The sequence below is a fragment of the Polyergus mexicanus genome, unplaced genomic scaffold (assembly GCF_030449975.1).
Source record: "Polyergus mexicanus isolate NDT 795.1 unplaced genomic scaffold, iyPolMexi1.0 SCAF_10, whole genome shotgun sequence".
In the NCBI taxonomy this organism is placed as follows: Eukaryota; Metazoa; Arthropoda; class Insecta; order Hymenoptera; family Formicidae; genus Polyergus; species Polyergus mexicanus.
In genome coordinates, this window is record NW_027223330.1 from 1,495,351 (window position 1) to 1,520,991 (window position 25,641).

The window sequence follows — 25,641 nt, forward strand, 5'->3', positions numbered from 1 at the left end:
ATGGCCATACGATCGAGTTCTCTCTATGCGACATTTTTCCACATAATTATCGTAGCTACATTGACCGATCGGATGTATCGTCCTTCTTTAGAATGCTCGCGATATACTATCATAGTATTGTATATGAACTCGATTATTTTTAAAATATTACTCTACAATTATTTGTGAAATTAGAAGAAAATGTATATGTATTGTGTACAAACTCAAGTAAATAATAATGTAATGAATTATAATTAATTACATCTTAATAAGATTAATATACTTTGTATGATATATAAAAATTCGTTAGTGATTCAAATCGCATAGCTTAGCGTGTATTTTAATTGGAATTTATCGAGATATTGCGGAAAAATGGCTATAAATACTCTCGAGAAATCAATTTATTTAAAATTACCGCGAGACAAGGCTAAAAGATTGACTTTCAAACGTAATCGATATCGCGTGAAATTGATCTCCGGCCACGATCGAACCGATAGATGGCTTTAGAAGCGCTACCGCGGCTGCGCGCGCATCGCGCCGCCTGATTGGTCGCGACCCCTCACGTGTCGCGTGCGCGGGTGGGGATTGGCCGGCGTGTGGCCGCCGCGCATCGTGGACGAAAGTAGCGCGTTTCCTCGCTTGTAGTATTTACACCGCGCTGGCGTCAAGTCGAATCGTCGATCGATGCGTTTCGATCCGGTGTATGCGGCGGATCATTTATCATCGACAAACGAAACGAAACGGATTCGCGAAAGAATCGACAATCTCTCGATACGACGAGAACATTTCGCGCCGCATTTCATCACTCGCTGTACGTACGTATCGCTGCTTCGATCGTGCACCTGTGGATCGACAGTTAGTGAGTGCGCCATGTTCGCGCGTCGCGGCACGTCACCGGCTTGACGTTGCTGCGGAACGATTCGCGACAAAGAGAAGTGTATATATACAACGGTGAAACGGCGCGACGTGGTAACGGACGAGTGCGCTCGCGACACGAAAAAAGTACGTTGACGACGGGCAAGAAACGCGGGGTATACACGGGGGCGCCGTCAATACGTCGTGGAATCGTGGAATGCACGCTGACAGGTAGATATATCTCGCGCCGCCGCACTTCTTTCCGAAGTCTGCTGTGATGTTGCCTTCTGTGTATCCTCTTTTATCACGCTATAACACATCGTTCTCTTTATATAGTTCTCTCTTCTTCTAACGTTCGCATAACATTCGCATTATCTCGTTCTCTCTCTCTCTCTCTCTCTCTCTGTACGATTGTGTCTATTTACTCGAGCGTCCTGTTTCTCTCTCTTTCTCCCTCTCTCTCTGCCGCGATATCTGGATAACAACTCTGTCTGTCTTTCTCTCGCTCTTCGTATCTCTTTCGTATTTTGTTTCTTTTAACGGTCTTTTTGCTACGCGTGTTGCCGTTTTTTCGTGTTGCGGAATCGCCAACGATGGAGCGAATAAAGACACCTTGAAAGCTCTGCGGTTCAAGTTCTCGTAGTCCTCGTGTAACTCGTATAAAGGAGACCCCAGGTTTTTATAAATTTGAAAATTTTTCTATTGCGCAGGATTTTAATTTCTCAAAATGTTTCTTACAATTTACGCATCCTTGAATTTTCGAAACTTAAGATGCTTTTGTATTTTTGTATTTTTTTATATATATGGTTTTTTTACATTGAATTTGCGAAACATCTTTATAAGAGTGGCCCAAAAAAAGTTTCAGCGTTAAATATTAGTTAAAGTCGCTCTTATCCGCGCAATGGAAAATGGCGTTATATAAAGTGAAAGTGTCCGCGTATAGTCGGACGTGCATTGCAAATATACGCAGTGACGTTAAAAGTGCAACGGAGAGAATGCGAGCGCGAATTTTTGAATTAGCAATCTTGACCCGCGACTTTATTTCCGCAACGCGGTTTATCATAAGATCGAGAGATCGACATCCGATCGATATATCATTCCCGTTTTTTTTTTTTTTTTTTTTTTTTTAAATTCGATGTCGCGCACGATCGGGATAAATTACGTTCGGAATAAAGTACGATTTGTTAATTGAGATATCGATAGCTGAGAATTATATATTCCGCGACACTCGGTGCATTGAAATATTCTTGCGGTTACCGAGAAAAATATAGGATGACGTTTGTGCGAGTAATAAAAATGTCAATCACACGATCTTTATTATTCTCCGACACATTTATCGGCGATCGTTTTCTTTTTTTTTTTTTTTTTCCCCGATTCTCTTTTGCGATCGCGATACTTTCTATACTTTTGAAATAAATCCCCAAGGACGTTATCGCGGAGAATGGCGATAACGATTATCTCGATCGGCATTCATCGATTGCACGATTGATCTCTCTTTTCGCTGGGATAAAAAAGAAACGAATTGATTAGCGATTATCTTTGTACTCTTCATAATCGTCATTATATATAGCTACTACATATGTTTCGTAACATATGTTACAAAATTATTATCGGAAGGAGTTATACACGATATCTGTATCATTAAATTGTATCGTGAATTTGTAGCTTTTTTTTTAATTTTCATAATTTTTATTTTTTGAAGCAGTTTATATCCTGGATATTTTCTTAATTTTTTTTTTTTTTTTTGTGTTCTTGAGTCTTTTCTTACCGTATCCCTTTATGACGATTTATTTTGGAAGATCGTTAAGGGCTTAAACGACTCGGTCCGCCTGCCGAAAGAAATACGACGGTAATAATATTTCTGCCGCTGGTGGAATCGTGAGGGCAGAACACGGGGTGTGACGGGGAAGAAGGGAAGAGAGAGAAGGGCGACGACCCGCGATCTTTATCCAATTACACAAACGTAACTCCCACCTGCGTAAAGGATTCCCTTCGCCGCCGTGTCATGTAAATCCGCGCCTCGCGGCAATATTTAACGCCTGCCCCAGGTACGCACGCTCGTTAAAAGGCGTATTCCTATCGCAGGAGAGATGCGGGCCGTATCTCTTTCTCTCGCGGGAGTACGCTCGGAGTACTCGAGGATCTCGCGATCCCTCCCGGTCGATGAATCGCGAACGGATTCCATCGCAAATTCCTTCTCATCCGCGTATTCCAGCCTGAGAATTCCACCGGGGAAAGTTTGAGGATCTCGGAGTTCGAGGCAGTCAGAGACGTCATTACTCAAGATGATCTTAAATCTGAAGTCATGGATCGTAAAGATCTTAAAGTCTTAAATCTTGAAAAATTTTTGAAGAAGCCGAAGAGAATTGGAAAAAAAAAATCTAAAGAACGCACGTATAGATCTAAAAATATTTAAATAATAATTCTAGTATCTTTCGAAAAAGAATATAGTTAAAGAATATACTCTCTCTATTTATTGACGTATGTTGAAAAAAAAAATCTCTAAATTTTTATAAAGGAAAATTTGTTTTCAATTTCTCAAAGAAATTTCTGAATAATCTAAAAGCACAGATATAATATCTTTCTTTTTTTAAAGCTAATTGAGTTACTTTCCATTTCAGTTGCCCCTCGCGTGCACGTTCGAATGGAAGAAGGGTTCGACATCCGGATCTGAATGATGCCGAAATCACGCCGAATCTGACGCCGAATCAGAACGTGTTCTCTCCCCGGCCGGAAAGAAACGGCGCGGCTTCCGATGCTGCATTCGTAGTGGAGGGATATGAAGGAGAGGCGGAAAGGGGGTTTACAGTTCGTCGGAGCTGCTAACGATCGTTGGTGTCGATCGTGGACGAAGCGAGGAATCGTCATCATCGCGCGATGATGAGCGGGAGCGAGTCGAGCGCGACCGCGACCCTGACGTCGACGCCGACGCCGACGCCGATGCCGACGAGCGTTGCCGTCATCTCCGCGGCTTCTTCCGCCGCGGATGAGGAGGAGGACTCGGCGGCCTTGACCCTGGATTGTGCCGATATGGATCTGGTGAATGGACCGAATCCCTGGCTTCCGGCCTACGGTTTCCAGCTGCAGCATCATTCCCACTTTCAGCCGACACACTTGGAGGATCTACGGGCTAATGGTTCGTATGTTCCCTCTTTCTTTCTGTTATTTTTTTTCACACACGTGTATTCATTCTTCATGTTGATGTCCGATTATTCGCATTTAATTTTAATGTATAGTTCAACGTTTTAATTATTTCTGGTATATGTATATTAATACATATTTAGCTAATTTTTTCTTTAATCTTCTTAATGTTCTTATCTTTCATTATCGTTTTCTCTCTATATTTATAATTACAATTTATAATTCTTTGCCTCGATAAACACAGAAATAATCTCTAATGGAGTTTTGGGTATGAAGAAAAAAAAAGATTTATTCTCTTTCTTTTTCTCTTTACCGTGAATCTTCATTTTGATAGCAGGCGTAGGACAACCAGACCGAGATACTGTTAAATCACTCTTCTCGACGCAATTTTAGATGCGATTATAGTGATCTGGGTCGTTACTCGTGGCTCGTCACACTAAGCGATTGACCCTTTTAATCCGAAATTACGTATTAGAGCTTGGGAAAGGAAATGTTTTATAATATTCACAATATCTATTGAATCTATTTTAAAACTGAAGATTCTGCAATGTTTTGTATAACAAATTATGTGTTGCTATAAAATATAAAAACATGTTACATATAGCAGAGATATTTTAAGAAAAAGAGAAAGAAAGAAATTTATTATACATCTTTTTTTAAATTTTATCATATTATTATTAGAAATATATTTTATATAAGAGATATATGGGGCATGTCAGGTTTTTTAATTGAAATCAATATCGACATAAAAAAAGCGATGATAAATTACTATTAAATGAGTAGCACATTTATGGAAGTTCGAGGATGTGCGTGAATTTTTTTTTTCGGCGTCTCTCTCATTCACGTTTAAGTAGAAAGCAACGTGCTATTAAAGAACGATCTGTATGCAAAGTCGCATTGTTTTCTAAAGCTACTGGAAATCGCCACTGATAATCATATCGGCCTCATCGTCGATATCTAGAGCGTAATAGACGAGACGGCAGCTTTAAGAATGCTTCGGGACATCGTTGGAAATAATGCATTTTGCTTTCCGATGTGGTATGCGCAAGCAATATTAATGTCAACCGGTTATCTTCGATCAAGGTTCAATCATTGAATTTACGATCGCAGAAAATCATTTGAAAATATGTGTGATGATAGACAATAATAATCGAGAAACGAGATACTCTGGATTTTTTAATTGCGCTTAATGTTTCGAACTTATCGCAAATTCTTTTTCAATCACGCTTTAGTGAATTTTGGAGAGTAAAATTTTCTTTCGATAAAAATTAAAGAGTGGAAAAAAGAGAGATGTAATTTCGCTTGGTGAATTTCAAATTCAGTTAGTTTAAACAATAGTAATGATGACTCACTGATCGATTCACCGTGAGAAAATTACTAGCTTGAGTTTCATGTCACGTGAGTTAACGCGGATCGATTAACAAGCAAGCGACTAACAAACAAAGCGAGAAATAGAGAGCGAGTAAGGAGGATCGGTCATGTATATCTGTGCGAGAAAAGTTATCCGCTCTGTTTATTTTATCATTCGCTTCGAAAGACTGATTTAGAATCTAAAGAAGGTTCGAAGTCTAAAGAAAGTCTTGATATCTAAGATAGGAATCAAAATAAACAATATTTCCGAAATTATCATAAAATATTCAAAAATAAAAATATTTCGTTATAATGCATCGCACATTTTCAATTTTCATATAATTATATACATTTTTAATATATATTTATATACATTTTTAATATTATTTTAAAGTTTCTAATTAGATAAAACTAAATATAATTCAATTTTTGATGATGTACTCGAGAACTAGGATTTAAAGAAGGAAAAACATTTTAGTTCGTGGTAAAGATAGTCTTGAGAAATTCTTTGGCATTCTGGCTATCGTGTATATATTACAGTTATCGCTAATATCCGCTGAAAGGCTCTTGAAAAGATACTAGTCGAGCTGATTATTTTTATGTAAGTCGCGACGATTTATTCTCGTCCGTTAGTCATGGAAAGGCAACAGGCAGTAGACGACTGCAACAGGTGGCTCGGCCCATAATGTTATATAGTGGTGCGTGCATCCGCACTCGTGCAAGACAAATTGCGTTTCATCGTCCTCACGATCCACTCTCGCAATCGTCGAGGAGAGGAGAGGTCCGGCCTCACATGGTTAGAGACATTTAATTCCATTTAATCTGACGTATCTTCTCTCATTTCGTATCGCATTTGCGACTCGTGGGAGAGGCGTTTCTCACAGTATATTGCTATCGATAACCGAGTATTGAGAAATATCTTTTTTCTTAAATTTAATGAAGTCTATTTTAATTGAATTAAATAAAATAAATTCTTAAATTTTTATTAATAATTTTATTTAAATTAATGTAATTGAAATTATATAAACAGGCACAATATTGTTTGCTTGTATGTAATATTTACCGAGCGCATCTGAAGATTCAAGATATCACGGAAATCAGGTGCCTTCGCGTATAAACGCACACATGAGAATACTTCTTACGTCACTCGAACAAACCAGCTCTATAATTATTGGGATTAATTGATCGGTCGACCGATCAATGATTCAATTCGTGCCGATCTTGCCATTTATATATCTCGGATTCGCGCATAATCGATCGTAGATTGTAGTGACGACTTGTATTTTTAATTAATCTTTCAAGTATTTTGATCAATATTCATAGTTTTCGTATTAAGATTGCGCCGTGCGTGTAAGATTTAAAACGTAGCAATTTTTACATAATTAAACATAATAAAACGTCGATATAAAATATTGACTTGATTTGTGAAAACATGCATTTCAAATATAAATTTTATCATATTAATGTTACTCCTTTCACTTCATTCATTACACTCTCGCGCTGAATTGTAAAGTCAACTGTCATCTGTCAGTCTCTGAGATCGCATTCAAGCATTCCCGATGCAGATGCGCAAAGTTTATTTCGATAAAACGTTATCGCCGCCTACTCACGTGGAAAGTTACATGCAATCTCTCAAGGAAAGCTTCGATCTCGGCTTGAACATCTATTCGAATATTTATTCTCGGGTTTTTTTTTTTTTTTTTTTTTTTTTTTTTTTTTTTTTTTTAATCAACCACAAACTTCCGCGAATTTTATTTAAAAAATCTCAGCGAAAATAGATACAGAGTAAAAATATTTAAATTTGGGCTTTGCATTAATTTTACCCTCTTGACTCTTTAATCGTAAATCAGACGAGGCAGCAGGGAGAGAAGAGAGCGACGCGCAATACAAATGTTACAGCGCAATGTTATTATGCAACTATTTCAGTAAGATGAAGGGAGATAAGACAGCGCGCTTGACTTTTCCACAAGAGATCGCGTAGTCGCTCCCGGTTAAAATGCATCGAATGCATTCTGGCGCTGCGCCGTGCAGCTATGCAACATCCCGTTCCCAGCAACGGCTAACTGTTCACGCCATCATTCATCGCACGATGATGGGAGAAGGCGGGAACGTATACAAAACTTTACGTTCCTACAGCGAGCTCTTCGTTGAGAGCGGCCAATTGACCATTGTTAACCCATTGTACTCGTTAATAATTTTTATCACGATATTTCTTATTTTGCCTTATTTGTTAGATACGTTTTACTCTCGAGCTGAATAAGAAATTAATTTTTTTTTTTTTTTTATAGAAAGACATAAATAAAATACAATAATTTTCTGAGGGAGAGTGAGAGAAAGAGGATGTGTTTAAGACAATGTGCGAACCGTTAGGCACAGGTGTCTAAGTGCTTAAGAGCACATATACAATACTAAAGTACACCACTCATAGTATTTTCAATTCATTCTCCGCAGCGAAACTAGTTTCTCGATCTTTACTCAGGCTTTTTTCACTCTGAGGTTGGTGACTAACGGATAAAATTCCAAGCCTCTTGTATTGTCAAGTACAGACATCTCTCCGATGGTCGGTGACTTCGAACAGATGAGCCGTTATAAAAAAAAAACAATGTATTTACTTTTCTGAACGTGGTTCATATCATTATGTAATAAACATTTTTAATTCTGATATGTAATGTGTTACAATATTTTGTTAAATTTAAACAAAAATATTAGATTAATAATTATTTAATATAAAAGTTACAAAAGATGCAATGTTAAAAAAATAGAAGGAAAAGTCAGAAAGAGACTTTATATATCGAAAAGTGACTTTTTGGAGAGTATGTATAGCATAGCCTAATATGTCTTAAACCGGCTTTGACGTCGAAAAGTCCAACAAGAGGTGGTTGACCTTCCAGTTACGTTATCTTCCAATGTAATAATGATTGCATTTCTCGATAACGAATGAGTCACGAATTCTCGTTAAGAATTATGCTCAGTTGCTTCTGTAAACGGGTTAGCTACTACCCGTACTTTGACGAAATGGCAAGGACATAAATGATGAGTTTATTTTATTGAATGCATATTCCATCGTATGAAACAATAAAGTAATGCGCGCAGAAAATGTGTGTAAGATATGGAAACTAGTACGCACAATCTGTGATTAATATATAAAACAAAGAAATAAAAGAAACACTACTTTTCTAAAAAAAATTAGTTTTTGTATAATAGAAAATAGATATTCATTAAATTACATGTGAAATAAGTATATTGAATATCGATTTTTGAAATTCGTATGTTTATTCTGTATATTATATCTGTATGTTTAAAAATTACAATTTTTATTTGACTTGAATGATAAGTTTTAACATAAATTATTAACCATAGGAATGTTTGTGCTTACAGATACGGTGCTAGTACAACAAATAGATTTTTTGGAGACAATTCTGGAGGAGACATCCGACGATCTTCAAAGCGATTCTGATCGTAGCGGAACGACATATTGGCTGGGATCCGATTCGGAGACCGAGAGCGTCATTCATATCAAGGCGAAGCAGAGATCCGCAGGTAAAAATTCTAATCATTAACATATACAGGTTGTCCGATAATTTTTGATACATCCGAAGTGTGAAGGTAGATTGGGTCAAACTAAAAAGAAAAGTCCTGTACCATTTTGCAATTTTTGTAATAATTATTGAGAAATTAATTTAAAAAGATCCATTAATTCGCGCATATATTACCGTGCGATGAGAAAGAACGGGGTCTGATATGGGTGGCATTGATATGTGGTTGCTAGGACGCGAAAATCCATCATTATGTACCGCTCGTACGTAACTATTGTCATTTGTAGAGCGCTCCTCCCAAAACTTTGTCGCGCGCCTACTTTTGGGTTGTCTCTTCTCGCTGCGCGCTTATACTCGCGCGAATTGGTCGACCTTTTTTTAATTAATTTCTCAATAATTATTACGAAAATCGCAGGACTTTCCCTCTCAGTTAGAGCCAATCTATCTTCACACTTCGGGTGTGTCAAAAATTATCGGACACCCTATATATATACGTAACATACATGTAATATATATAATATATAACTGCAATGTATATAATATATATACTTTTAGAACTAGGAAATAATCATGAAATTATAGAGAAGTTCTGAGAAATATAATTAATATAATTTAATCTAAATTATATACGTGTAAGATACATTTAACTGAATATACCGAATTATAACCGTATTATTACAATTAAATGCCATTCCATCATATTCTTAGACTTTAGCGCCTTTGAGCGCGCAGTCATTGTAACACGCAGTTTCACGTGGTTGCAGCGTTACAGGGGCATTCACTTTCTCTTTTTAACATGGATGCTACGAGATGAAAATAATATTCGCAAAAAAAATACTAATGAAATCAGTACTAAAAAAATGGAGGAATAAATTATTTTTAAAATTATTCCAAATAATTATAAAAATATTGTTGGAAATACGTCGTAAATTAAACTCTAATAATAAATAAAACATTGCATCTAATTTCTTTTTATTTCTGCTATATATCCTTAAGATATAAATTGCTAAAAGTCGATTTAATGACAAATATAATTGGCAAAATTATTTTTTAGTAGTAATTCCTTTCGTGTGTTTGCCGATGCAATATTCCTTCTGATATTATTTACCGAGAAATATATTGCGTTCGATCTCAAATTAATGTAATGTATACATAAGATAAATACACTGATATATTTTCTTAATCGTGAATTCTAAGGATCGAATTATATAAACGAATGCTCGTTGCTTCAATGCCAAAACTAAAAGACTTTTTCCGGAAATAGATTTAAATTTTTAAATCAGATAGTTAAATATAAAAACGACTTTTATTAATAAATAAAGATATAAAAGAAAACTTTTTTATAAAAATATAAAAAAATTATATCTATTAAATATAAAAAAAATTGAAATAATATAAATTTTTATAAATCTAAGTAAAAAAAGAACATAACGTATATAATAAATGATTAAATTCCAATTTACTTACATTTTGACCTTCAGCATCCGATTTTAACACGAAATTTTAACGAGCATTATTAATGTACATTAAGACTTTAAGATTAAGACGTCACGATCGCATCTGAACATGACATTTTAATCGATGATAATCGACATTGGTCAATCGCGCATCGCATCGCGACCATTACCAACCGGTCGAGAACTGATAGTGCTCAGCGTATAACGTTGTAAGCGTTGCTTCCGGTTGAATGAACCGTAGCTTCCTGACGGAAGGTATGCATGGGGTTACAAAAGTGGCGACCATTAGATTGGATCTCACTTCCGTGGCTCGATTTTACAAAGTGGGTCGTCAAACATCCTCTTTTATCTATCCTAACAAGATTCGAAACGGAATTAAAAACAATACATGCGGCGATCTGGATTCCGACAGTAAAGTAGGTTTAGGCCACTCACGTTCTCTCGTCTCGCTTTTACTCTGTCGAGTCCTTACGTGCCTCGCGTCATTATCGTCATCATCTTTCTCATCTCTCGTTTCTGTTTGCAGACGATCGGCTAGACGGTAGCGGCAGCGAGTGCAACTCGGTGGTGCCAAAAAAGAGACGTCGTCGCGATCATTATGGCACCGATCATCATTACCATCAGCACGTGACAACATATGACGAGTATCCGGCCTCGCCGAGATCGTCCAGGTCCACCGCCTCCTCCAGATCGAGCTCGCTATTGCAGTTCGAGTCCTTGGAGAGGACCTGTGCGACCCTGTCACCCTCCAGCTACAGTTTCGACTCTCTGGAATACTCCAATCGGTCGAATACTTCTCATGCAGAGAACGATTCGCCTGATAGCTTGGAATTAGACTATAACAGGTTGCTACCGAATGGTTTTCCCAGCGCATTGGCCGAGCATTTTCCGAGGATCAGGCCCTACCGCAGCTTCGAAAGTCTGGATACCTGTCAGAAGGACGAAGGTTTTGGCCAAGTATCTATGTCAAATGGTTTCACGCCTTTGTATCTGAAGAGAGGTGCTGATTTGTCGAATATTGGAAAGAACAAGCAACGTCCAAGGTAAGTTACATGCTTTTGAATCCAGACTTCATTTCTCCTTCTCTTCTTCTTTCTTTCTTTCTTTCTTGCTTGCTGAGTACATAACAAAAAATTTTATAAAAAGATTTAAAAAGATCTCTATCCGAATCTTAGAAAATATATTGTATTTGGTTTCAGTCAAAAATTATTTTTGATTTTTAATAACTAAATAAAAATACAATTAAAATAATAAGATAATATGTTTTTTCATGAGTTTTCTAGTTTTTGATGTTTTAATATATTGTATAATTTAATATTAGAGCATTTTTTTTTATTTGTACGTGCTATCATTTTTCGAAACGTAACGCAGTTAATACACGTCCACTTGCGTTGTAATTTTTAACTGAAGCTACGAAAGCTTTTGTTTGTTTTGCTTAGCTTTTGCACACACTTGCCTATTTTCACATGTGCCATTAGAATAGAGGTACACAACTATTGTAATCACGCATTATTTCCCGAATTAACAGTTTGCAAGGACTGTCGGTAAGTGCATTTGAGAAACATTAGAAATAGATATATTTATATTCTTTTATCGACGAAATATTTGTTACTAAAATATCTATTTTGTTACATTTCTAATTCTTCTATTTTTTTAATATGATAATTTAAAATTTGGAATTTTTTAAGACCAAGAAGAGAGATATTTAATATTAATCTAGTATAAATACGGCAATACAATTTTCTTAAATTAACTATTTATAAAAAAAATGATAAAAAAAACCGCATTTATATATGTATATAATTATGTTTTTCTATTTTAAATAATCTCCAAAATGCACAGTTGAGAGATTTCTTCTTAATTTCTCTGTTCCGATTTCGAAATGAAAGAGTTAATTTAAACAATGTGCGTAACGTTTGCGCGAGAAAGCCGCGCGTCGTACAATGTTCTTGGCAACGTATACCGACTGTTCGCCGTGTGATGATCGTTTTACGGCCAAGTTAAATGCAATTGCGACCCTGAGGAAGGCCGGTTTGACTTTTGCTGCTATTATAAATGTTAGAAACACAAACGTATTGTCGAGTCGTTAAATTATCGTCGTTTGGTCTTGAAGAGCGCAACTTTTTGCATACGCATGTTTTAAATAGTTCAATTCTTATATAAAAATTCATAAATGCAAAATATTGAATAAAAATAGTCAGTATTCATATTAAATCTCGATATTTTATCATTCATATTCTAACTCTACTTGCACCAATATTTCAATGATGTTGGTCTCTACGAAATAGAGATTTTTGGCACGAGGACGAGGAATACAGGGACCACGATTACGAGGAAGAGGATGACGAAGACAATTTCGAACGAAACCGGACGAATACGGAATCCCGGTTAACGACCGGTTTCGAGGATCGGTTATTACTATACGGTGAGTCCGGCAAGTATGCGACATCCTTGGACTACCGGAACACGATCGATCTACGGGAGATCGGCGTGGAAACGAAAAGAGACAGGCTTTTGGAATTCAAGTCCGCGCAAAAGACAGCCCGGTTAAATATAGCCGGCACGGAGCATCATCACCATCACCATCATCATCATCATCATCATCAACATCCGCAACAGCAGCAGCAGTATGATCAACACGATCACCATCACCACCGCCGCCGCCGCCGCCAACAGCAGCACCAAGGGTGGAGTCACGAGGAGCGTTTTAATTTTAGATTCACGGACAAGTCGCAGAGCGCGCCCAGTCTGCTCGACAGTGTCGAAGAGTCACCACGTAGTGATTTGAGCAGCGCCTCATCATTTTGTCTTCGCACCTCGAGGACGACTTCCTACGTATCGACGTCTTCTCTCTTCGAGAATTACACGCAGGTGGTTAGCGTACCGGTGGATCTGAATCTCTGTGGCGTCGCCACTATGTGCGATGACAGAATAAACGATCTCGAAATGGCGGAGACCGCATCCGATGACGAGGCAACGATGACCCTGAAAAGTTGGCGAGAAAATGCGATTCTTCAGGAGAACGATGAAACGAAAACGAAAGTCACGCTAATCAGCTCGGTTAGGACGCAGCCGGCTCAGAATTCATTCATGGACGGCAATATAAAAAATCGTAAGAAGAAAAATGAAGAACGAACGAAGGTCGAATGCGCGAGCGATCATTGCGAAAAGCAGCAAACTCTCAACGACAAACAAATGAAGACGGTATCGACGGTGAAGACTCAGGACCATGCTAACTGTGTGCTGGACACGGCAATGGTGACGGAGAACGATCTTGATGAAGCCATCAAACAGTTCAAGCGCGAGGTAGAAGAGGCAGCCGCCTCCGAAGTTGCGAACGCCGCCATTTTGGCGATGGAAACGATTCAACGAACGGCATCTGGTCGAGCTAGAAACCGAAAGGTGAAGAAAAATGCTAGTTACGAATTAGCGCAGCAGTTTGAGGTGGACGAAAGAAATTTCCAAAGAAAATTTAAGGATAATGATGAAGATCGCAATAGATGTCCCAGTTCTCCTGGAAGAAAACGAGTAATAAATAACGCCAGCTACGAGCTGGCGCAACAGTGCGATTATGTCAAGGCGTTGCAGAACTCAAAGGCTGCATTTCATCGAATGGACGCCTGCGATGAACTGGAAGAAGCTGCATCAGGACACTCCTCAGAACTAAAAATCACCGATGTAATGCGCTCCAACACAAACATCAGCAAGGAGCAACAAGATGACTCGTTCTTTGGTCAGATAAAAAAAAACTCGGATCCATTTTCAGTCTGTGGCGATGCTAGTGCATTAAGTCCGCGGCTGTTAGACGATGAAGTAGATTATCCCTGCTTGGAAACCAAACCTATAGGAGCGTCCTGCTTGGAGGATAGGGTCGTCCTACGAGAGAAGATTGAATTAGAGGAGCCAATTGCAGAGTTAGAAAGTGTCCTTGGAAATTCTACGACGATATCTTACATCGACGAAGAATCTTTTGGTAAGCGCAAAGAGGAATCTGCGGATGTGAAGAAGAACTTAATCGATGAATTTTATCCGGAACAAATGGTACAGTTTTCTCAACAATATCTTCGAAAGGATGAAAGCAAGGAAACGGATCAAAAACGGATTAAAGAGAATTTTGAAAATGCATCGTCGAACCAAGATCCTGAACAGCGTTCTCGTAGTTCTGGCTTGAACGATCGCGACACCGTCGAATGTCTATGGAGAGTCGTGATCGAAAAGTCAGCGGGAGCAAAGAAGGAAGAGGAGGAAGTGGTGAAGAGGGACGAGGTGGAGGTAGCGGAAAAGAAGGAGAAAGAGGAGAAGGGACACAGTGTTCGCAGTGTTGTTGGCTTCGAGTCCCCACCCGGCGTTCCAGGTTCATTCGGTGAACATGGTAGTGGGAAGCCCGCGATGGCTGTGGCAGCAGTTGATACGAATCATCGCGTTAGTGATCACGACAAACGTCAGAGCGAAGAGCAACATGCGCTATATATCAACAAGAAAGACGTGGATATTGTAATCGCGAATAGACCGTTGTTTATCGCTCCGCAGAAGGAGATTGCGAACACCTACGCGGTGTCTTCAACATCCTCCCTATCTTCATCTGCCTCCGCCGTCATGAAGAACGAGGAGAGGAAGAAGGGCGGCTTGGGCGGCTTTCTGCAGAGATTTTCCAGGCTGAGGTTTAGCGGCCGAACGAAGGTGCCACGTTCGGAGGTTCAGAAAAAGATTGTCGAGCCGACGACGAGAACACAGGAGGAGCAACAATCAACAGCCGCCAAGAAGAAAGAACCTGACTACATTATCATACCATTGCATCCGCCCGAAGAGGAGAGAAGACGCCAACTGGAGGTCGTTACTCTCGAAGAGGCCGGTAGAAGGAACAATGTGGATATTCAGAGAAGCGTTTCTAATGTCAGGTAATTTCAAAATTAAACAAATTACTCATATTTATAAAAATATTTTACACTCCGTTTTAGCATTGTTTGTTAATATTTTTAAAGAAGCATCACTATAAGAGCAATCAAGCACAGTAGATTGATATAATTTTGTATCTCAAATAATTGAAACCTACAGTTTCTCGTCACATTGTCATCATCGATGTTTTTTTAAATAATTTAAGTAGAGCGACAGATATCCTTGACATAATACTTTGTTGTATTCCGGGCTGAGAGCAACAGGTTATCGGTCGCGCGTCGTATGTAAATATAGAGAGATTCTAAACAACTCAACTACCATCAAGATGTTTCGCGATATTTTTGTTAGCGACATATTTTGCGTTGTCATAAAGTATACGAGTAACGAATCGTTATAATATGTCTTTTATATTATGATATATTATAATGATTTTTGTAATTAAAGTTTCCGAATGTGCATCGTGCATTTTGGTATCGATTCCGATCTCGATTATTTACATCGAAAGAATATAAGAATCGCATACATTTTATCATTCGTCGTGTTTATACTATCTTCGCAAATTTCAAATTAATAATAGATTGAGAATTTATAACATTGACTTCATTCGCGATAACACATATTTCATTTAATCTTAAATTTTAATCTAAATGTAAAATTTTAATTTTATTTAATTTTCATATTTTATTCTACTTGTTATATATATTTCACTTTGCTTACTTATCAAAAACAATTTTTTTTTAATTTTGATATATGTACTTTATTAATTTATTTATTTTGTCGAATAGAATCCCCGTTTAATATACTGAATATTCCATATAATCCGTTTTCTATATAGATTTTAATATAATTTTACTCGATTTCTCATTATTTCTTCTACTGTCGTGCTATATTGGCGAATCGCTTCATTCACAGTTTTGTTTAATTCCACTTTCATTTCGTCCCACACCCGTTCGTCTGTTGCAATCGCTCGTCGGCGGGTTCGTTTCCTCCTCTCAACGATCGTATATAATATTGTGATTTCATTCATGTAAAGCTTTGCTCTCCGATTATATTTTGAAAACATCAACGAAAACATCAGGCTGCCGCATCATTTCTCTCGTTTCTCCAGTAATGATCGCGCTGGCCGGTGCGGTGCAGTGGAACCAAGTTTCCTTAATTAAGTTTCACTCCGGCTCCGCGTCTCGCCTCGTCATTCTCGCGTAATGCGACCTAATTGTATTTTATAACTCATTTCTTCCCCCATTCCCCCCCCTTTTCTCTCCACTATCTTCCCACAGTCCCACCCTTGTTCCATATTTCTTGTCTTCCGAGTATCGCGCATCTAGAGAGAGAGAGAGAGAGCATGATTTTGATATTAACCGTATTTTTTATATAGGGAATAGAAGAGAAAAGTCTTTTTTCACATATAAAATTAAAGCCATTTGATGGATTAATTTCATTTGCACGAATAAATAATAATTAAGGGATTTTTCGTCTGTTTCTACAAACTCTTCTTTCGATGTAACTGTGTACTTTTATTGGTCTCCAGTGAGTCCGCCGTCGATGAACATGGCTCTTCTGGGAACATTGTATCTGATGATCCCTTCTTCCTCTTCTCTCTCTTCTTCTTTAACAAACATTTGCTTTATCATATTAGATTTCGCCGAATTGACGCCTTTCGTTTCGATTTGCGCTGCGCCGAAAAAGTTTTATTGAGACGAAATGAATACGCGACTTGTATTTTTCATATAGAAGAGTTTCGCTGTCTTTCCGCCAACGCGTTGAATAAATTTCTTATTCTGCGAAACATGAATAGCACAAGTGCAAAAAAGTTTCATTAAACTTGGCGTAGAATAATGTAAAAAATAATTTCTTCATTTAGATCATAATATAATTTCGTATAAAATGTCTTTCTTCGTAAGTAAAGAAGAAAAAAATATTAATGAATATGAATAAATTCAATTAATTTTCGTTTTCAATTTATAACATTTTCTGAAATTTAGCAGGACCTTCTTTCTTAAATATTATACGTTGACAATATTAGTGCTTATTAATAATCTTTTAATTATTTACAATGTGTGCATTCAATCTGTCTTATGATTAGGTCATTACATTCTTTTTATTAGCTGGCATAATGGATTTCGTTCTCGAATTTTATTTTCTCGTTCTCGTAATATACTTTGTCGAAAGTAAGTATTACCTCATTTACAACACGCCGAAAACTTTCGGCGTTTGCGTTTCTCGGTCTGTTTGACGAGATGTTAAACAGAACGCAGTCGATATATCCTACGCCCGCCCGCGTTTAGAAGCGATGAATCATCGTTGCGAGCTGCGGGATGTAATTTAGGAAGCCGACACCATTCGAGCTTTCGCAAACGAAGCTGGAATCTGCGAGTTGAGCTCCTCTGGCAAGGATGCGGGTATAATTCGACTTAGTTATGCATAGTATAAATTCGCCTTTGCCAACATCCTATAGAACAACTTATGCAGCTAAAGCACTTTGCTGCTTTTTTTTATTATTAATCGGGATTCGAAAATATTTTGAAAAAATACTCGCAAGCATTCGCGATCTTCGCGATGGTTCGGCTTCAATCATTTAATCATTATTCCCTTGATAATTTTTTTTACTGTTATTTGGGGGAGCGGGGGGGGGGGACAGATTTCCTTTACACGCGGTTTAGATTAATTTCATCGCTCTTCCCTCCCTTTTGATTTTTAGTCGTCAAATATATTTCGCGCTATCTACAACATCTCGGACTTTGTGCGACGTGAACTCGCTTGTTTCGCGCGTGCCGCAGTTAAATATACACTTCGCACACGTGTGTAGGTGTGTAATGCTGTTAGCCAGAGAGAGAGAGAGAGAGAGAGAGAGAGGGTTGCCTTATTAATCTTATTCCATTCTGGTTCGAGTCCGGAAGTCGCTTTCGAGGCGAGTTCAACGTCACGTTCGTCGGAATTCTAATCCCGAGGTTTCTGACCCCCCCCTCCCCTCCCCCCTTCCAAAAGTTTTTGCTCTCTTCGCGTCAATGTTGCGTAAAAGGACCATTAGTGTTCTGTATTCTCCAACTTCGTTTTTTATCTACATTCTTTTTTTTTTTTACATTCGCGTATACTTTTGCTTTTATTCCGCCGTCTTAAAAACGCAACAAACGCTCCCATTTTAATCGTCTCTTTAACGACGGCGTAATTAAGCTTGCTCCCGCGCTCATTCCGTGCGGCTTTTAACTGCGTTCCATCGTCGTCGGGGCGAGTTAATACGAACGTATTCGCAAAATTATATTACGTTGTTCTTGCGCGGGTTGAATCCGCTAAAACCTGCATCGTTACGTTTTGTGGAATTTATTTTTACAAAGTATATGAAATCTTTCTCTCTCATTGACATTAGCGCATTTATTAATATCGATAAAAACACGTCACTTTGCAATTTTTTTAAAAATATTAATATCTCCATTACATGTAATATGTATCTTCTTATCGAATATTTTAGACATCCCGTATACTTTAGCTTCAATTTTTAGCCAAGCGTTCAGAAAGAAATATTCTCGAACGTAAACTGTCAGAGCGCAAACAACGGAGAACGCTGGTTTTCAGGGCCTCGAAAACCATCACTGTTTTTACACCGGCAGTCGTATATACTAATTTTAGAAACTGATGATTCCCCATCGTTGTGGGCCGCGTTTATAAACATGATCTCACACTATGCCGCGATAATAAAATCGAACGCATATGCTGCAATGCGTCGTCGTTCGATCACGTGTGAGCCGAGCTTGGCTTCCGTAATTTCATTTGCGTCGTCCGCTTTACACGAGTCGTCTCGGTTTTTTTTTTTTTTACAAATTAAAAGTTGGAGTAGTAATTAATTTGTATTTAAATGTGATATTTTAAAACCGTTTCGCGAAAACGTAAACTTTTTCTTTAAATTATAAGAGAATATGAAAATAAAACTTAAGCTTCTCGAAGCTACGGGAAGAGATATCTCTCTCTCTTTTCCACATAATTTAATATATAATTTAAAATAAACTTAATCTGGCAAAATCTTAATTTAAGGTTTGATTATTGAAATGATTTTTAACATGTATTAAATATTTTTTAAATCGTGAAGAAAGAAACGATGTTTTGTCAAATTTTCAATAAAAGAGGACATAGCTGATGAAAGAAAATTTGCATATTAAACGAAAATGCATTTGATTTGGGACACTCTATACATCGTACTTAAATACTTGGTGTAATATTGGAGGAAACTTGAATTACCCGTTGGTAACAGCTCATTAATCATCCTACCAACCGAAGAAACTTGGTGTTGATTATTCCGTAATCACGTAACTCGCGGTCAGAGATCGTCAACTGAAACAGATTACAGCTTCGCGACAGCTTCATAACAGATCGCAACTCCATGTTCATTTGTAATGTAACGAGGTCTCGACGAGAACTCGCAATAGTAGCTCACTGTGTCTAGTTTCTTATCGAAGACTACGCTCATGGAAGACTACGCGGATGAAAAGTGTCTCATTAGTGACTGTCCTCTTGGTCGAGATATATAGTCGTGCCTATATCAATACTATTCGACTACTCGGAAACTCAATAAAGCGACCACTGTCTCTCGCGATCATGCTTCGTAGATCGGAAATAAAGAGCAAAAGTCGACGTAATTTATCTCGCGTATAATCTTTCTTATCGTTGCAATTTTTAACTCACGATTAATATGGCAGAAATAATATTTCACAATCAATCGCAACATATATATTTCTTATTAAATTTATTAATTACGATAATTTTTAATGTTCTATAAACGTTAATTGCGATCATTTTTAATGATCTATAAACGTTAATCACGATATATTTTTATGATCTACAGACTTTTCCTGATATTTGCGACACATACACATATATTTGCATACATTATCAAATCACACGACGGTGTATCAAGTAACATTTAGATTAAACGGATGTATATGAGAGGAGAAAGGTTAATATCCCCGATTCCAGTCAAGGGAATAGTAAAAAGGAGACCATCATTTAATTGCTAATTGTCTGCTATCGGAAACCGATGATGTACCGCGACAGTGTAAAATACGCTTGAACGCCAATTTTCAATTATCGCATCACAATAACGTCGCGTATGGAAGAAAAACCGTCTTCGTGCTCTCATTCTGTATCACTAACCCGGCTCATAACGGAGATGCGAAAGAGACAAAACTACGATGCTATTACGAGCCTTCTATATAACGTGACTTGCTTTCAATGTGCTTGGATGATAATGCGTCAGTTTAATGAAGCAATTATCCTTTACCGCGATGAATCGCGAAAAAAGGTCCTTTTAATTGCAACGTACGCGAATAAGTCGTGAATAAAAAAAATGAAAAGAACAATTAATTAATCGTTCTCCGCGTTTTGTCACGTATAAAATTAGACAATCGGGAAACAAAGAGATTTATAGTCTTTAATTACGAGTTAAATGAAGGAGTAAAATTGCAAGAATCGCGCAATATCGTGAGGTCTGAGAAGCTTCTCCGCGTTGAAGTGTCGCATCAGGATCATCTTTAAAACTTTACGTGTGATGCAATCCGGTGACATCCAATTATCCTGCGCACATCGGTGCAACACGCGGCGCAGTGCAAGACTAGTTTTCCTCGCGTTCGCCAGTAGGTTTCGTTCAGTCGGTTCACCATCTTCCACCTTCTTGCTCCATCGTCCTGTTCTGCCCCGGGGAACTCGCGATGTCTTGGTCGTGGCGCAGCGAGATTTCCGAACGGCAGTTCGTATCAGGTCAAACGAACCGCGTGATTAGTATCTCTCTCCTCGTCTTCTTCTACCCTTTGTAATCGCCAAGCGCTCCCCGATCAAGTCCATCATTCTGAAGAATATTCGTCTTTTGCAGCAGCAACGGGAGGGCGCCAGTATCCAGCAAGCCACCCCTGCCGCCGCAACCGCCGCGCGTCGCCGCCCTGGGTACGACGACGCGAGCGTCGGTGTCGCGCCGACGCGCCGCCACGGACCTCGGTAACCCGGCGGCGATCGAGATGGCGAAGGCCCGTGCGATGCAGGCCGCCCAGGAGCGTCCGGTCGGTCTGCTCGAGACCGATCTCGACGAGGCGGTGATCGACACGAGTTGCACGAAGTATACGGCTGGTTCGACCGCCTCTACCGCCGGCACCGGTGGTAAGAAGACCCGTAGCCTGCTCGACCTCAACCACACCTCGGCGGCGGCGCCGCGGCCGCGGCCGCGACCCGAGCACGCCCTCCACGTACCCCAGTCGCCCGTCGACAGGAGTCCCCGCGACGACGTCGCGTCTGCCGCAACGTCTGCTATCCACCAGCGGCCCCACAAGTCCATGGAGTTCCTCCTCGACAAGGAGAACCTGCACTTTGTCAAGGTGAGTGTGATCTCTCGTTCGCGATCTTTTATCTCGCGTAGATTAATATCCGATGCGACGAGAGAGAAAGAGAGAGAGAGAGAGAGAGAGAAGCGCGGACGAACCGCGCGCGAAATTCCTAAATTTATAGATCGATCCCAACGATGACATCTCGCCTAGGAGGCAGCTCTCACGACGCGTGATGTTGCAAACTTATCGCGGCGAGGATCGATAGAGGCCTAGTTGGGAAGATCGAAGAAAAGCATTTATATTGGATCTTGACGAGAGAGAGAGAGAATTTCTCTTTCATATGCGCGAATTTGATTTGTCACGCTTGAAATCGATTGCGCGTGAAATTGGGGAAATAAGAATCACCTCTATTTTTTTTAAAAGGAGGAATATTCATGTTTTATTGAAGGCTGTCATGTCTTAATATTAAAAATAATTGTGATAAGTGTCACTGTGATAATCTTATAAAATCGAGAATGATTATTAAACATTATTTTTGAAGTAGTGAAATAGATTGATAAAACTTTGTTTTATTGAAGCATGTGTTTTAGAGGTCTACAAATTATTAAATGAAAAATTTTGGACAAAGCGATATCGCGAAATTAAATGCAATTAATTGCTTCTGTTCCCAACACAGGTTTCGATCGACGTGTTAATTAACCCATGTTCTTCGCTTCATCGTGTCATCAGAAATTAGCATTCATCGAATCATCTCATCGGCTTATCTAATATGTCTTTGCATCTATGGATACAACCATATAACAATATAATTTATTACATACATTATATATTGAATAGATTTACACGTGATATAAATTTCAAGATAAATTTCTTCTAAAAAAAATTTTTCTCTAGATATAATAAATTCGATTTCAAGAATATATTTCAGGAGGGAAAAAAAATAGTCGTTAAGTAGTAAAATGAGCCGATTGGATCCAATTTGACTTTGAATATGCTTCGTTTACGCTTTGAGATTGATTCAAGTATCGAGTACCTTCACGGACAAATCGTTGCAACCTAGAAGCCACCGTTCTAATCTCGCCGTCGACAGAACACCGCAAGAATGTTCCGTATATCGACAGGTTAACTAAATTGGGTTTTCCCAGATCAGTTTCTCTTAGCGCTTCCGACGAATCTCGCCGATACACCTTCGATTCTCTACTTCCTTCTTGGTCGGTTTGTCGCCTAGGTATATATTGCGGCGAGGATCGATAGAGGTTCCTTCCTCGATTAGGCGTGCGACGACGAGTGTCGTAGAATCTTTCTTCCGCATTGGCGTATTTTCTCGATATACTCTTCCCTGAGACTCTTTCAGAAAGATTTCGTTGCGGGAATTAACAATTATCGTTCCCTCTTCGGTCGTCAAATATCTTTGAACTCTTTGGTTTCACGATTTGCAGAGTTCTTAGCCTCAATTTTTCGCACTTTTTTATTTACACGATTAAAAAAATTGTAGGACTTATTTTATAAAAATTTCTAGACGATATAATTTTGTTGCGAAATTATCGCATGACACGGTTTCGAAACTTTTGCACATTGTGTGTGTGTGTGTGTGTTTTCACAATGTTATAAAGTTATCGTATACGAGAACTTGGTTGGACAGAGGCTCTCTCTCCTGCTTCGTCGTCCTGCTTTCTCTCCGGCGTATTTCCCGCAATGACGGCTCTGTTACACGTTTGCGAAAGATAGAGACATCGATTCCGCCGCACATAATATAATTATTGCTACGGCAATCTCGTCCCACTTGACTCCATAGGATAGGACCAGAAAATCGATTTCCCATTTCTTCTTCTTCTTCTTCCTTTTTTTTTTTTTTTTTTTTTTTTGTCAATGAACAAACACGATGGACAAACTTTGACATTATACTAAATAAATGATTGACCACTTAACCTTTTCAATAACGAAGGACACAGGTGTGCGTTTCATAACGTGCGTAATTTTCTAAAAAAAATTTCATTTACATCTTGGAGAAAAATAATTTCTTGTAAATTTTTGAAGTATAAAGTCCATTCATTTTAAATGTTCAAGTTATGCAATAAAACTTTTTTTTTCCAAATTCAGCTACTCGGTTTAAACTAGTATAGAACGGACTTTCGATACGCCGTGTATGTGACCTAGCCGAGCATAAGAGGAAGGTGGCTTTAATGAGAGCCCGACGGTCACGGGGTTATGCTTGACGGGACGGTCCCCGCTCGACGATCGGCATCGTGAGACTTGCGTCGATCATTCGTTCCGTTCGTGCCTCTTAAATAGAGATACACACGTAATGAAGACCATTGACCCTGCGCTTTAGTTCACGCCCTTCCTTTTCACGCGTGTACACGTTTCGATCGGCTGATTTAGCGCTAGCAAGTCCGCTATAGGCTCTCTCTTATTTAATGCTATATATTACGGTATTTAACAGCTATTCTTGTCGCTAAAAGAAATCGCGACCGAAACGAATTCTTGTTAAAAGCACGAGAATGAGGACGCCGAAAAGAAGAGCGTGAGAAGGGACAATAAAATTGGGATTCTCCTTCGTGCGTATTATATAAAAATAATGTTTGTGGCAAATTTCTAATACAGTGACCCGTTTTATTAAGCAACCTCTCGCGTTAGTCTCTCCAAGAGTCGGGAAATTATACAATCGCGTGCACGCACGATTTCCGTTTTTTATTTTTATTATTTTTTTTTTTTTTAATTGATCTAACTCGCGCGAGGGAAATCCTTGAGATGTTTGTTTACACCCGATAATCTTTCTTCCTCGACATTCTGAAAAAGAAGCAGGCTTCTCACTTATTTCCTTTTATTTCTTCTTGTTCGTTCATTTGCCATTCTTTTGTATTCTATTTTCTTCCTTTCCGCGTATCTTTTTTTTCTCGTTTTCCCCCCTTCGTCTTACTTATTACGTAACAAGGAAAGACGAAAAGAACAGAGCGAGGACCTTCGAAGGAGGGAATTCGGAGGGTAACGAGGGAAAGAGAGGAGGGGATGAAATCTCGCGACAGGTCGATAACCCTTTCTTCCGGAGTCGAGAGAAGAGACTCGATAAAGTATCGTCTATATAAAGAGGACCACCTTGCGGAAGAAGTACCTTTGCGCAAAAGTGCTTTGATCCGCCATGTCCGCAAGTATCTTTGAAGATTCGCGACAACGTCGGAACTAATCGACTAATTTGACGGGTCAAACGTATGAAAGTAACACATTTCCAAAAATCATTAGATTCATGCAACGATACATCTATTAACTACTTGAGCAGAAACCTGTTCGCGCATTGTTGCGAGATAATCGATAGCCGTTTAGATAAAAATATCACTTGAACGCATCATGCGAGCCTTATTGCTGTAAAATAGCAACGAAGACTCGAAGGCATAAAGGAAGTCTGCGAGTATCGTAGATTCTAGCAACTTATATTTAAATCATTATAAAATATCTCTAGACAAAAAGAGAGAAAGAGAGAGAGAGAGAGAGAAGGACAGAACATGATTTTCAATCTATACATGTATGCGATAAAAAATTATAGAAACTTATAAAAAAATTAAAGAAGAAATTACAGGCTATTTATGATAATATCGAATTATAGACATTTCCGTGAATATATTGAAAATATTCGTATAAAAAGATAAGTGATAAACTACTTCCCGTTATATAAAAACTTCAATTAGCCTTACATCGGATATAACATGTGCATGGTTAATCTCTGGCGATTTCGAGAGCAAGGTGGATCGCGGTCACGTGACTTTCTGGGCCGAGCTCGATGCAAATATTCAGCTTTTATGTCCTGTGTGTCCGTGGCTTTAACAATACCTCCTCCCTCTTGCCGTGCTCTCTTCAGCTTCCTCTCCTCTCATCTCGTTTCTACCTTCTACCAGCGTGGTATATTGATCGACCAACATCAACGCGGCAGCAGCTCGTCCCGTATCTATATACGTGGGTGTTCTTGCGCGCGCGCGCGCGCGCGTTTCTTCGTGTACGTATATTACGCTTCGTCGTCTCGCGATACGCGCGTTTTCACATACGAATGCATAACCGATCTCTCCCTTTTCTCTCTCTCTCTCATTCCGCTTCGTGCATTCCGCTCGACGAATCCATCCAATCTCTATTAAC

General features: G+C 38.7%; 1 protein-coding gene across 14 annotated transcripts in view; it reads left to right on the forward strand.

The window, feature by feature from the left end:
• The window catches only part of LOC138937135 (uncharacterized), a 47,346-nt gene that overhangs the window by 980 nt on the left and 20,725 nt on the right, over positions 1-25,641 (forward strand). For 6 of the 14 annotated variants that reach the window (XM_070303090.1, XM_070303082.1, XM_070303089.1 and 3 more), the window contains exons 1-6: positions 622-1,065; positions 3,456-3,970; positions 8,704-8,865; positions 10,845-11,361; positions 12,607-15,216; positions 21,072-21,567. In XM_070303090.1, the coding sequence (XP_070159191.1) occupies positions 3,712-3,970; positions 8,704-8,865; positions 10,845-11,361; positions 12,607-15,216; positions 21,072-21,567 (4,044 nt within the window). In that variant the 5' untranslated portion in view covers positions 622-1,065; positions 3,456-3,711. Of the gene's footprint in view, positions 1-621; positions 1,066-1,437; positions 1,510-3,455; positions 3,971-6,035; positions 6,122-8,703; positions 8,866-10,844; positions 11,362-12,606; positions 15,217-21,071; positions 21,568-25,641 lie in introns of those variants that run through there. The other 8 variants (XM_070303096.1, XM_070303093.1, XM_070303094.1 and 5 more) reach the window with 5 other exon arrangements.